Source organism: Hyaloscypha bicolor (genome assembly GCF_002865645.1).
Source record: "Hyaloscypha bicolor E unplaced genomic scaffold K444scaffold_191, whole genome shotgun sequence".
Taxonomy (NCBI): Eukaryota; Fungi; Ascomycota; class Leotiomycetes; order Helotiales; family Hyaloscyphaceae; genus Hyaloscypha; species Hyaloscypha bicolor.
Window position 1 is genome coordinate 1,090,092 of NW_020194693.1, and position 13,948 is coordinate 1,104,039.

Sequence of the window (13,948 nt, forward strand, 5' to 3'; positions counted from 1 at the left end):
ATTTCCTAATTATTTTAATAGCATGTGAGTTAGGCTTTCCTATACTACTTATTATATTACTTTTTTTAGTTAAAGCTATTCGGAATTTTATTCCGGTATATATATATAATCTAGCTAATATTTACTTATAAAATTACTTTATAGAACTAGTAAATAAAGAGTAATATAATTCTTAGAACTTATGAGATCGGATTATATTATTAGTGCTTTATATGCCCAGAATTAGGGATAAGGTCTTTAGATATACTAATTTGTGGAATATATATATAATTAGGATAAATCCTATATACTAAAATTATGTCTCGGGGAAGCCCTTTTTCCTTTACTAGTATCTAAAGTAAGGGGCCAAATAGTATAATTAACCTATAGATATAAACCTCTATAATAGGATTCTTAAGAATTATAAGTATTAGGATAAGATTCATGTATTTTTTTTAGTTATTTATTAGCTTACTTTATATACTAATTTTTATAGATCTTAATAAGTACTTTTTACTAGTAATACTTAATTAGTATTACTAGGCTTTACTTTCTCATAGTATTAACCTTAATACTTTAAAGCTCTCGGATATTAGGGCAAGTAATAATATTTCTTTATATATTTATATATATTATATGCTTCGAGCTATAATTTATAATTATATGCACGCTATAATACTTCTAGTTCTAGCTAAATTAATTATTTTATATGGGAAATATAAGGCGGCTATTATAAGAGAAGGTGCCCTAAGTAAAATCTTTTAGTCTAATCTTAATTTCCGAGCTCAGGTATTATAGAGTAATTAGACTTTCTAATTTATAGTACTACTAATTCCCCCGGAAGGCTTTTTTTATATTAGAAATAATAGCTTGAATTGCAGGTAATCTCAGGAAAGGTTAGTTAGCTTAAATATATAAGATATATGCCTCTTTTCCTAATTTCTTTATTATTTACTTATAGAAATTACTTTCTAGCTATTTATATAACTAATTCTATACCTCAAATTCCTTAACTTTCCTTAAAATTTTAATTATAATATCCGAACTAACTTTAATTAATTTTTTGAAATATATAACTTTATAGCAAGATACCTGCCTAAATATGGCCTGAGATCCTAAGAAGCGCTTCTATGAGTTTACTATTAAGTTCTATAATTAGTACCGTGCTTATAGACCTAATAATACCAAATTTAGTCTATAAACCTCTATTTCTATTACTTATTTTACTGCCCTTATATAACCTGGTATTAGCTAGCTTCCTATAATATCCGGCGGTATTTTAGCTTCTTTTTCTTTTCTTAGCTAGCCTATTTCTAGTACCTATATCTCTTAATAGCTACTTTCCGGATTTATTTTAATAGGCGGCCCTTAGTAAGTTCTAGTATCTTATTTATCTCGTTTTTTCTTCTTTAGATTTTATATTCTTGGAAATAAAGCTAATTTTACTAATAATAGCTCTTCTAGTATAATAGGATCTCAAGTAATCCAGAGTACTAGATACCGAGATAATCTAATTACTATAATATATAATTTTCCTTATACTAGATAACTTCCTATTTCTTAATATATAAGTAACCTTATAAAGCTATTTTTTATTACTCCCGTAACCTTAATATAGCTAATAAGTAATCCTAGTAAGAAAAGGGAAAAAAATAAGGCATAATTAGTACTAGAGAAGTTTCTAATATACTAGGTTATATATAAGTTCGAGTATATATTACTAGATACTTATTAGGAAAGCACTAAGACATAATTAAAATATAGGAAAGCTAGTAATTATATTTTCTCTTCTTTCTTATATTATATAATTACTAATATTTATAGCTAAATATGTTTATTATTTCTAAAATCACGCTATTTCCTTTATTAAGAAGTTTATATTAGAGCACGTTTAGCTAATATTTAAAGAATACTAGTTTTATAGTTATTTATAATATAATAACTATATTATTTTCTAGTCTTAAAAAAAGTAATTTAAGCTTTATTTTAGTAATAAAAAGAACCCTAAGCCCTATAATATTACCTTATTAATAATCTAATTAATTAGGAAATATATTTATAGCCTTAAGTTACTATTTACTAGTATCCGAGAACTTAAAGCAAGTATTACTATACGGGTACTAAGTAATATATCTAACTATAATACTTTTAGAGTACTTAATTATACTAAGTATAAAGAGCTAATTTGGCTTAGTTATATTCTTAATCCTAATAATTCCTTTACTATAAACTTTAGGGCATAATTAGTTATTTCGGGAAATAAAACTCCTAAAGTAATTTTTGAGATAAATAAACTAGAATATAAAACTTCTAGTTTTTTTACTATTATTAATTCTTGGGCAAAGTTTAGAATAATTATATAAACCTATTTTCTTTCTTATTCTTTTTTTCTAATATATATTTATTTAGGATCCCGATTTACTAGTAAACTCTAACCTAACTACGAATTAATTTGCCTTAAAGAAGCCTACTATAGGTTTATCTAATTACCTAATTTTTATATCCTTATTAGAATCTAATATACTTATATTAGAAAAGCTATTTCCCAGACTTTCTAATTTCTCTCTAGAGCTTAATAACTATCCGCTGCCTTTAACCTAATTACCTATTCCTACTTCTATTACTAATACTAAATATTAGAAAATACCTGCTCTTTACTAGTACCTAGAAATAATTAAGCCTATTTCTCCTAAATAATTCCATTATATAACTTACATAAAACATATTACTAAGCCTATTAATTATAAGAAATAATTAGATCTTTTACTATAATTAGATCCAAGCTATATTTAGTTAGAACTCATTTACTTACTTAGTTCTTAACTAGCTATTTCTAGAGTTTTAGTTTATCTTATAAAATTAAAACTAGATAATTAAATTTCATATGTTTTTCTATATATAAAAGCTATGCTTTTAGGTATTTTTAAGTATATAAAATTCCCCTATTTACTATATAACTAGGCTTTATTTATTAAGTCTTTTTTCTATTAGCCGGTTTATAGTTAACTGGCTTTATAGTTCTTTTTTCCCTTATTATTTTATACTTTTCCTTTAGTAATTCCTTTATATACCTAAACTCATATTTATCTATATTTTTTACTTTGTAATTAGCTTCCTTATCTTATTTTTTATAATTATTATATATGCCGCTATAATAATTCTCTAGCTTAATATAGCCTATAAAGATTTCTTACTTATTTATATACTTTTTATACGGGTTAGTAATCTATAAAACTTTACTAAACCTAATTAGGAAAGTCCTATAGCTAGGCTAGCTAAATAACTTACTAGTATTAAATTAGAATAGCTTTAAAAACTCGATAATTATATAATACTTTACTAATTAGAAAGGTATCTATATAGTTTATATTATAGTTCCGAAACTTGAGAAGTTTTTTAGGTACTTAATTAATACTAATAATCTCATTTTGCTTTACTATTATCCTATAAGTCTAGAGCTAATTATATTAGCCCTATATATTATCTAGTAAAAGAAGTAGCTTATTCGGGTAATAGTAACTTGAAGTTTGCCCTTATTATTAACTAGGAAGTTATCTTAATTCATATAAGTAGCTATAGTAATTATATTAAAAGAGGGTATTAAGGTATTAAGGAAATAGAAAATAAAGGCAGCTAGTATAGGCCTTAAATCTGGATTATTTTTTAATAAATTATTTCTATTTAAAATATACTAAGAGCTTATATAGAAATTATATAATAATAGGAAAATAATTATAAGAAAGAAAAGTCAGGTAATATAAAGAAGTCTTTAAATAATCGGGGCAAGAAAGTAATTAATATAAAGTAAATATTATATAACTTACCCTATATTTCTATAACTCTTCTATTATTATAATTACTTACTTACTTATATATATATATATATATATTTTTCCCTCTTTTCCTATTTCTTTTCTTAATATATAAAATACTAAACTAGAAGCCCTATAATAGGAAGACTACTATTAACTACTTTTACTAATATAAATATGGCTAAAACCTTTATTTTTTATACTAATTTTATATATACTTTTATATTATTAAGCGAAATTAGTAATATTATATTCTTAATCTCTATAAAAAATCCGGACGTAATAATAATAGGCTATATAATAGCAAATAAAATAGTTCTTTTATCCGAATATTTAGGTAGAGAAATATATATATATTTCTATTTAAGTAAGCTAAAAAATAAGATAATTTTTTATTATTATATATATTCTTACTATTAATATTATTTTAAAATTTAGCTCCTAAATTTATACTATTATAAAGTACTAAAGATTAGTATTTTAGTATTAGAAAAACGAGGCTAGTTAATATAAATGAACTTAATTTCTAGACTATATATAATCTATATTATATACTAATCCTAATACTCTTATTATATAGCTAATTAATAAATACTATAAAGATTTCAAGTTTCTAGTAATTAGTAGTATTTTTATATTAATTAGAGTAAGAAATACTAAAAATCATTATCTAAAAATTAGTAATTATAATATATAATAATTACTTCTTCTAAAAATAGATATTTCTCTCTTTTCTCCTTATTCTTTTATTCTCTTTATTCACATTCCGGTATATAAATAGAAAGCCTATAAGATAAAGTATAATAGGATAGGATATAATAGAATAAGAGAAAAATGCCCGAAAATCGCCTAAAAATCGCCAAAAATTGGCACCCCTAATATATAGTAATTACTTTTTTAAATCTATATATATATCTTCTTTTTCTTTTCTTCTTTTCTTTCTCTTTATTTATATTCTAGTATAAGGATAGAAAACCTATAAGGAAGCTAGGAATAGTAAGGTTAATAGCAAGTAACGGGTTAACTATTACCTTGATTTTCTATACTAATTTTACACGCATATTAGTACTATATAGCTAGATTAGTAATATTTTATTCTTAATATATTTTAACTAATTAGATTTAATAGCAAATACTTATTAATAGTAAATGAACTAGTGCTCCTATTCAAATATCTATAGCCTAGAAACACATGTATTTCTAAGGCTTAAAGAGGCATATAAATGGGACAAATTATTTACTATTACATATATCTCTATTATTAATTTAATATTAGATAAATCTATTAGGTTTCTAGTACTATGAGGCATTGGGGAGGGAGGGTGAGTCACGTGAATAACAGGCTTCACACCCCCATAATCCATTAACTTGAATTATTCTTAGAATTAATGCTATCTGCTTTACCTAATTAGCCCAAAATGACTTAAATATATCCATTAAGGCTTGGATATTACGTATTAGCAATAGAATTATTAATTATTAAATTTTGATTTTCTAGTATTAAGTACGATATGCGCAAATGCATTATGCAATGTCATTTCGGGGTTTTGGCAGGAGCATCGCTATCGGCCTCGGTACGTCCAGTTATTGTTCGTTGCATTGATGATACCTTGGACAACGTTAGGTCCGATAATACTTGACTATTTTAAATTAGTGATCAATGTTCGACTGTGAGGGAAACAATGACTTACGGCTCGATTCGTGATACCGAACAACCCGAAAAACATATTCTCATATCCTCTTGGTGTGACTTTAGACATCACCGTTTGCGCATACGCATAATACAGAGCCTGAAAAAGACCGAATAGGATGTTGTAGATTCAGAAATCGCGGACATGGTGGTACCCAACTTTCTCAGTCCACAACCCAAGCATTCCATAGAATGGGATAAAGGCCGAAAAAAGCTGGTCACCATAAACATGTGCTTCGTCTTTAGACCAAAGTGTTTCTGAATGTACCAAAACCCGAAGGTTGAAGTAATCGAGCAAGCTGCTTGCGACAGTCCGAGGTATGTGAGTTGCAGGAAGGGGAAAGAGACTACTTGATTTTGAATAGTTCCAATCAATGTACCAGTTGTGTTCAGGCCACCAGCGAGCAGAATGTTTGGGGTAGGTGCCGGATTTCTTTAAGCGCAAGCCAGACTTGTTTCCAGCCGATTGTGAGGTTGTTGCTTCCTTTTGGGAGCTTTGGGCCGGGACGGGGTTGCTGGTACGCAGATTGTGGCATAAAGTGACGGGATTACAGGGCATTTATACCGCAAGCCCACTCTCAGGCCACTTTCTACTACACTCACCCACTAAAGTCCCCTATATTTCCAGGCTACTCTCCTGTAAGCACGCTATAAACTATAAACAAGTGGTACCACACCTTTAGAAGGCATATCCCCTGTACTTACAGGGGCAGACTCGCTAAAGGGTCCTATTAGCTCTCTTACAGCGCCCGAGCGCTACGGTTGCTCCGCCAGCAACACCATAACCCTTGAAGATTTTCAACCACCTTGGAAATGTCTCACAGCCCTTGTTTTAGGGGTTCAGGCCTAGAGTTACAAGGCTTATAGCAGGCGCAGTACCTTAAGCCACACCCTGGAGTCCGCTAACACCCCTATACGAATGTAAATGCCCTGTAATCCCGTCACTTTATTGCGCAATCTTCGTAGATAAACCATCATATGCCGAGGACAACCCAGTCTAACAATGTCAGTGAGGACAATTGAGTGGCATAATAGAAAGCTTACATGAATTAGTCAAGCAGGAGCGAGGTTATTGCCAAATGGATTTCTCTGAAGTGGCAGGAGACTGAATGATTGATCACAAGAGTGAGGAGATATCCGATGTTCGAATGAGCGGTTGATATGCTGCTGACGTGGCTTCGCTCCGAACTCTCGATTTTGTCATACTCGGCTTGAATGATCTTGCCGTATTTCAGATCCTCTTCTCGTGCCTTTCTGACACGGGGCATGTAGCGAGCAAGCCTCGGGAAAACTGCAGTGTAGAACACGAGGGTGGCTCCCTAGTTGAGCGTGAGCAAGTATCAAATGGATGGAATGGACAGAAGGCCTGAAGAGAGATTCACATATGAAATGTACGTAATGATATAGAACACTATAGCAGCAAGCCACTGATCTGGTCTCCTGATAGCCATCATGTAATACTGGAATATCCAGCAAATAACCGTCAGGACGAGGAGTAACCAACGTCCAAAGTTCCCATAGTCTGCTGCTGACCCCAGAGCCACAAACATAACCGTCATGACAGCGGAGCAAATTCCATTTGAAATGAGCACAATGCTCGCCATCGATCTGGTTCCTGAGCCCCAGGGGACGACACAGCCTCCCGTGGTGCAATTATCCTTTCCGATTGGTGTGACTACTGGATCCCATCCTGCACTGCTCAAGGCAGAATGGAAAAGGGCTTGGGAGTATGAGCCTGGGCCAACTCCGTTGTCACCTTGCATTTGTCAGTGATTAGGGTCAAGATATTAGGAGCCAGGGAGATCTTACATTGTAGCAAAGGTAGTAGGTCAACAGCTCCTTCCTCGTCATTGTCAGCTGATCGAACGCGTCTTCATCCGCGCCAAACAACTGCTCATACTACTCAAGGTTCTCCTTCAGTTTCTGCTTGCTAGAGCCGTCGATGTCGGCCGTTTCTGCCGCCACCTGTCGGGAGATAACTTCGTTCAGTGTGCTGACACCGATTGAGTCTTCCATTTTTCAAAAATTGAGACGAAAAGATGCTCGAAAACTACTCCGGATATCCCAGATAAAAAGCCATCACAATGCGGAAACCAAGCTTTTCATATAAAACCCCACTCTTTTCGAACCGGGCCATCGTAATCCATCGCGAGCAGCTCACGGATTGCCGTTCAAGATGGCGTGGGGGTTGTTTCAATGAGGAGAATGATCTTCATGTAAACCTTGAATTCTCGCGCGTCGGCCGCCCGGAGGAGAGGGTTGGTCCTGCAAATACTACGTTGCATAGTTTTTGATGGTTTGCAGTTGGCGCGAGAAGAAGTGGGGAGGTTGAAATAGAGGAGCTGCACGTGATCGGCAACCTTATTTCCACTTCTCGGTCCTCGTCTCGTATTCCGCAAACACGGGACAGTACATGGAAGTCTTCGAGGGATGTCACGTAGGAGGTGGATTGGATCCTTCACTGTCGACTGTGGTTGAAAAAGTCTGTTTGAACTTAAGAAGGGTTTCGGATCTCTCAAGTGAGGGGAGGCATTCGATTTGCAGATTTCCCACTCTTCATGATGACTGAGCAGAACAGCGCGATGGCACCGTGGTCCGAAGATGAGTTGAGAGCCAAAGTGGGACAGGTGCGTTGATTTTGACATCTTACGTGTGCTTGAGTAATTCTCTATTCATCGTTGCATCGATTTTGATCTTGTCCTTACAGCTTGTGGCCTGGTCGATCCCCACTATCGTCGAAGTCTCGACGCATCCAGCCGGCCACGAGATGAATGTACAGTCTGGATGAAATTAAGCAGCTTCTTAACAGCGGTAGTCGTCTTTGCCTTACTTATATATTTTCCAGCTCTTCATCGTCGGCTTCCACGGCCACGTCGCAAGCGAAGACATCAGAACCCTCATCACTACCCACAAAGTCGGCGCCGTGATCCTCTTCCTCCGCAATGTCTCAACCGCCACACAACTCACCGAGCTCACCACTTCCCTCCAAGAGATCGCTGCAGCCTCGGGTCATGAGCAGGGCCTCTTCATCGCCATCGACCAAGAAAATGGTCTCGTCACGCGAATCAAACCGCCTGTTGCTGCACAGCTTCCTGGATCCATGGCTCTGGGTGCAACAGGAGATGCATCGAATGCATTCAAGATCGCGTCGGCGACAGCAGAGACGTTGAAGGCTTTTGGGATTAACATAAATTATGCTCCGATCGCTGATGTGAATTCCGAGCCAAAGAATCCGGTCATCGGGGTAAGATCCCCGTCGGATGATCCCGAAACTGTTGGAAGACTTGTATCTGCGCAAGTGAAGGGGTTAAGTGAAGGTGGGATTCTTCCATGTGTGAAGCATTTTCCAGGACATGGGGATACTGCTGTGGATTCGCATTTTGGGTTGCCGGTTACAGCGAAGAGTAAGGCAGAGCTGGATGCTTGCGAGTTGGTACCGTTTCGAAGGGCGGTGGTTGAGGGTGTTGAGTCTGTTATGACGGCTCATATTGCTATGCCTGGAATCGGAGACCCGAGCTTGGGAGAGGATCATCCTTCCAAGAAAGTACCGGCGAGTTTGAACTCGGATGCCATCAAGATTTTAAGGGATGAGATGAAGTTTGATGGCATGATCGTCAGTGATTGCCTGGAAATGGATGGTGTGAGGGCAACTTTTGGAACAGAGAAGGGTGCTGTCATGGCGTTGAAGGTGAGGAACTAGGTATCCGCTGTACCGAATGGGAGCTGATCATTTTTGTGAACAGGCAGGAAATGACTGCGCGATGATCTGCCACACGATGTCGGCACAAGTTGGCGCCATCGAACAGGTCGTTCAAGCAGTGAAATCTGGCGAGCTTTCGCAAGAGGCCATTCGATTGTCGGTGGATAGAGTCAGGATTCTCAAAGCCAAGTATGGCATTCAAGCTCCGCTGGTGGCTGAAGAAATGTGGAGAACACGCGACACAAATTCGAGGAATACTAGACAAGCTGGCCTTGCGGCTGATATCTATGCCAAGAGCGCAACGGTCGTCCGCTCCGAACCTGGCTTAATCCCACTTTCGCCGCACACCATGAACACGAAGCTTGTTTTCGTCAGTCCTGGGAAGACCCCAGTCGGCGGTGGAGCAGTCGGAAGTGGAGAAGAGAAAACCCGGGAACCATATACGCCAGCATCGTACATTGATCTGATCCAGGTTCACAACCCAGATGCCATTGATGTTCGATTCCACGATGGCTTTAAACTTTCGAGAGAGGAAGAGAAACATATCGCCGACTCTGATGTCATCATCTTCGCAACGAGGAACGCAAGTCTAAGTCCATACCAAAAAGACCTTGGCTTGTCTCTGGGGAAGAAGTATGGAAACAAATTGATTGTCGTCGCAACTTGCGATCCATATGACTTCCTCGAGGAAAAGGCTGACATCAAAAATTACATCACGATCTATGAGCCTACGATCCCTGCATTCAAGGCAGCTGTGGACATCATCTTTGGAATTGCGAAATCTCGGGGCTCCTTGCCTGTCGGAACTCCTCCCGTCAAGCATGCCATCAGGGGTCTCACCAACTTCAACGAGGATTTTGAACATATATTGCAGATGTGGAAGACAATCTTTCCGAAATGGCCGATCGAACGCTCGCGCATGCAAAACCTTCTCCGCCAACCTCCTGGTCGACATTATATTCACGAGAAGGGGCTCTGTCTATCCTTCCTGACCGATGGGCCACACGGCAAAATTGCTGCAGTGGGTGTGCTGCCAGAATACCGAGGTAACGGCCTCGGCACTGCTTTTATGAAAAAAGCACAAGCCGAGTTGAGAAGTATGGCTCGTGCTAATGGGGATGGGGAATTGAAGTCGTTGGAGATCGGATCTGTGTTTCCTAGATTCTGGCCACAGGTGCCGACTGATTTCCCACAAGAATTCAAAGATTTTTTTCTTCACAGCGGTATGCCATGCTCTCATTTCGGTGGTTAGAGACAAATTTTTGACAAAAACCAGGCTTTCACAAATCCACGGCACCAACCGCCCGGGATCTCTACAGAGATATCCGCGGCCCTGTCGCTCCACCAGAAACCCTCGAGCGAGTCTCAAAGATGAACCTCAAATTCTCTCCCTGGTCTCCAGCGCTGTATGAAGAATGCATGACAAAGCAAAGGGGCAATTTCAGGCAAATCGTTCGTCCGTTCTCCCCTATACCTTTTCCCGCTCTCTAACGCTGTGTCCAGGGGTGGGTCAACGCCTACGAAACTCTCGCAGCTCGGAATCAACACCACGAAGTAATGGTGGCCTTCGACCCTGACACGAACGCACAAATCGGATGGACATTGATGTGTTCTCATTATGCCATCATCAGCGACGCCTTTGCTTTCCTGCCATTGATGCCATCGAAAGAGAAGACAGGGCTCATTGCTTGTGTTGGGGTTGATGAGAGTGCGCGAGGCAAAGGAGTAGGACTGGCGCTACTGGTAAAAGCCATGGAGCATATGCGGGAACGGGGGATTGAGGGTGTGTGTATCGATTGGGTTGTGATCAGAGGCTTCTATGAACGCCTCGGATTCGAGGTTTGTTGGGAATATGAAGGTTACCAATGGTGAGGGGACCACGTGCCAGATGGGAAAGAATGCATGCAAGCCCGTTTGGATACAGCCTTCCTTCTTGTGTGTCGACAGCGTGGGAAGACGGGAGGAAACATGCATTCGGATCGCCGGCGTGCTTGTACCCGTCTTCTCTCGGAAGTGGTTTCTTCTCGAGTCAACATTATACAAACGCCTTTCGGAACTTCGTCAAGTTTTGAGTCACAATAATATCACACGATTTCGACACGACTTCCTCAGGAAGGGCGACCTGACAGGGCGCGTTTGACATCACTTCATCGTACCAACGGGTGAGAGTACATTGTGAGCGTTCGGGATGCTCCCTCCACTCAAGCTTGGCAATTGCTTCCTTCCAGCTTTCTCGGTTGTCAAATTTCCTCTTCTTGCCGTATTTGCGTGCGAAGTTCTCCTTGCTTTCGCTCCCAAATGGAGAAGTGCGCGGTGGTGGTGACAGACCCTGAGGTCGCTCCTTCCTCAACTGCCAATCCTTCCACACCGTCTCTTTTGGCGAACTTCAACTTCTCAACTTCCTCCACCATGAATTTTCCTATTTTATGATCGCATACCCTCTTTCGTCCACCAGTTGGCGATATGGCCGACTCCGTGACTCCTCTCGTCGATGCCGCCTATGTGTTGACCATCCTGTCCTGCCTGATCATTCTCGCTCGAACGTTGTTCCGCCGTCTCAAGCATGAAGCCTTCAAACCCGATGACTACTTGATGTTGGCTTCCACCGCCATCTATGCGGCATATACGGGAACGTTTATTGTTGCTGTCAGTCTTGCCAAGGCAGACGATGCGTCCAGCGATCTGTCATCTGGCATATGAGCTGATACAAAGCAGGCATATCACGGCACCAACATTAGCCAAACGAATCTACAGGACTGGAAGGATGACCAAATTGCATACGGCATCGGCTCTTTGGACCATGTCCCCAAACCTATCTGCTGACATTCGTCCAGTGGTCCTCGGGTCGCAGTCCCTCCTTCTCAGTCGCATCTTTTACGTGTCATACCTATGGACGTTGAAAGGGTGCCTGGTAACCTCTTGTCTGTTCATTTTTCTCGCTGCCCCGCTAAATACATCTGATAGCTGATCTACTGCTACCTGCGCCTGCCCCTACGAACGAAAGAGGTTCTCACAATCAAGATAGCTGCCGGCGGCCTCGCGGCGAGTTGGATTGCTTGCATGATATCGTTCTTCACGGAATGTATACCGGTCCAGTTATATTGGCAGATACAAATTGACCCTCCAGAATGCACTGTAAGGAGATTCTGCAGAGAGATACTGTTGGCGGAACGCCCATTTTATCATCAATTATACTGATTATGTACAGAGAGCGGTGCGCAAAACGATTCCCTGTCAGCTGCTTTTGCTGATCCTTTGCAGATTGCTGCAGTAATTGCTACGGAAGCAGTAAGAGTTCAGATCCTCGAACAGCAGACCTTGAGATTAACTCAATTACCAGACGAACATCTTGACCGATCTGATTTTGATGGCAATACCTCTACCGATTCTTCTGCGACCGGTTCCCCCACGCCAGTACGTCAATCGCATTCCTTATTCATGTAGATACATATCAGACGGAGGCTGATTGGTGATTTCACAGGGAACTGGTACCACTCTGTGCATTATACTTTGGCGGCATTCTCGTACTGGGCTCTCTTCCTGCCAATTAAACCTTCGGCTTACTTGAAGACAGGTCATCATTGCCTCATTTGTACGAGTGGCATCTGTGCTCACAAACTTGCTCGGTCAGCATGAATTGATATGGGGTCAGGTGAGATAAGTCCTTCAACATATTGCATTGCACTTTGCTGATTTCTTCGTGCAGATTGAATGTCTCCTTGCAGTAAGTCGAACATCTGTACATGTTCCATTGGATTCGCCCCGATATTGAACTGATGATATTCGCAGACCGTCGTTGTCAATGCCCCTGTTCTTCACGGAATTTATCGCCACGGCTGCAATCACATTCGAACATGGAAATTTGGGAGAGTCCATTGTGCACAGGACTACGAGCTTGCAGTACAAGAACCGGCAAGGGTGAGGAATTCTATTCCTCAACGAAGCGAAGAACAGCACTTGACTGCCATTGAGGAAGAACATGGAGGCCATCCTCGGGGTGGAGAACGAGCTGAATACCCCCAAACTGAAGAAGAGCAGCCACCACCACAAGGAGTAGAGCACAAGCCAACTAGGATGAGCGCCACCCGCGCCTCTCTTCGGAACTCTGTAAGTGTCTCCACTGCAGCTTTTCCTTCTTGTAAGCTCCTGGTCATCTGACTCTTCAAAACAGATCTCTGCTGCTGCTGCAACTGTGAAACGACTCTCCGATCAAGTACGAAGCAGTTTCGATATCGGAGGCATCGAAATGAGACGAGAGCTTGTGCAAGAAATAAAACATGAGCCCCCAGCACCAGCAGGGCCTGTGGAGGACGATCCCTCCGGATTCGATATTTACACCGGTCCACCACCGCTTCAGCTAGCTCATGTTAGCACCCAGGCCTTCGGAGGAGAAGGGCCACGACCCAAACACCTTCGCCCTCCGAGATTCACCGCACTCAGACGGAAGAAATGAGTTCCTTTGGTTGCTTTCCTATGTGTTTTTGGGGAGCTTTCGTTTGGCAGGGTCTCAAATTGGATGTTGCTGGTGTTGCAGCAGCTATCTGGAAGCAGAAAACCACTGGACTGCTTAAAGAGGCATGATTAAAAGAAGGAGGCTGTCAGACTGACTCAGTACGCAACTTCCCAGGAAGCAAATTGACGACAGAATAATAGAATTAGTAGAACCCATGCCTGATGTCTCAACCGGCGTGTATTGTTAATATTTAGACTCGGGAAATTTAAAACCGCACGCTGTCGGCTAAGGCCCTGTTTCGCACGGACGCACGT

At 39.6% G+C, this 13,948-nt stretch overlaps 3 protein-coding genes across 3 annotated transcripts; 2 read left to right on the forward strand and 1 right to left on the reverse strand.

The window, feature by feature from the left end:
- Positions 1-6,261: 6,261 nt before the first annotated feature.
- On the reverse strand, positions 6,262-7,351 carry K444DRAFT_299822 (uncharacterized protein). Its single transcript, XM_024871709.1, has 4 exons — positions 7,291-7,351; positions 6,864-7,237; positions 6,526-6,800; positions 6,262-6,478 (listed from the first exon to the last, which is right to left on the reverse strand). Exons 2-3 carry the CDS (start codon positions 7,083-7,085, stop codon positions 6,531-6,533), a joined length of 492 nt encoding a protein of 163 aa, XP_024726333.1. The 5' UTR covers positions 7,086-7,237; positions 7,291-7,351; the 3' UTR covers positions 6,262-6,478; positions 6,526-6,530.
- A 527-nt stretch (positions 7,352-7,878) lies between these two features.
- Positions 7,879-11,536, forward strand: K444DRAFT_577897 (glycoside hydrolase family 3 protein). Its single transcript, XM_024877588.1, has 5 exons — positions 7,879-8,108; positions 8,327-9,169; positions 9,225-10,404; positions 10,458-10,633; positions 10,685-11,536. The coding sequence occupies exons 1-5, from the start codon at positions 8,040-8,042 to the stop codon at positions 11,051-11,053; spliced, it is 2,637 nt and encodes an 878-aa protein (XP_024726334.1). The 5' UTR covers positions 7,879-8,039; the 3' UTR covers positions 11,054-11,536.
- Positions 11,537-11,694: 158 nt separating this feature from the next.
- K444DRAFT_299858 (uncharacterized protein) lies at positions 11,695-13,712 on the forward strand. Its single transcript, XM_024871710.1, has 11 exons — positions 11,695-11,827; positions 11,897-12,092; positions 12,146-12,316; positions 12,390-12,395; positions 12,443-12,469; positions 12,522-12,595; positions 12,663-12,705; positions 12,756-12,833; positions 12,888-12,905; positions 12,971-13,288; positions 13,353-13,712. The coding sequence occupies exons 1-11, from the start codon at positions 11,796-11,798 to the stop codon at positions 13,632-13,634; spliced, it is 1,245 nt and encodes a 414-aa protein (XP_024726335.1). The 5' UTR covers positions 11,695-11,795; the 3' UTR covers positions 13,635-13,712.
- Positions 13,713-13,948: the final 236 nt, after the last annotated feature.

Coding starts and splice junctions, on each gene's coding strand:
- K444DRAFT_577897 (XM_024877588.1), top strand. CDS start 8,040: ATGATGACTGAGCAGAACAGCGCGATGGCACCGTGGTCCGAAGATGAG. Junction 8,109..8,326: donor TGAGAGCCAAAGTGGGACAG/GTGCGTTGATTT, acceptor TATATTTTCCAG/CTCTTCATCGTCGGCTTCCA. Junction 9,170..9,224: donor GTGCTGTCATGGCGTTGAAG/GTGAGGAACTAG, acceptor TTTTGTGAACAG/GCAGGAAATGACTGCGCGAT.
- K444DRAFT_299858 (XM_024871710.1), top strand. CDS start 11,796: ATGCGGCATATACGGGAACGTTTATTGTTGCT. Junction 12,470..12,521: donor CAGTAATTGCTACGGAAGCA/GTAAGAGTTCAG, acceptor CTCAATTACCAG/ACGAACATCTTGACCGATCT. Junction 12,596..12,662: donor CGACCGGTTCCCCCACGCCA/GTACGTCAATCG, acceptor GTGATTTCACAG/GGAACTGGTACCACTCTGTG.
- K444DRAFT_299822 (XM_024871709.1), bottom strand. CDS start 7,085: ATGGCGAGCATTGTGCTCATTTCAAATGGAATTTGCTCCGCTGTCATG. Junction 6,801..6,863: donor TCATTACGTACATTTCATAT/GTGAATCTCTCT, acceptor ACGCTCAACTAG/GGAGCCACCCTCGTGTTCTA.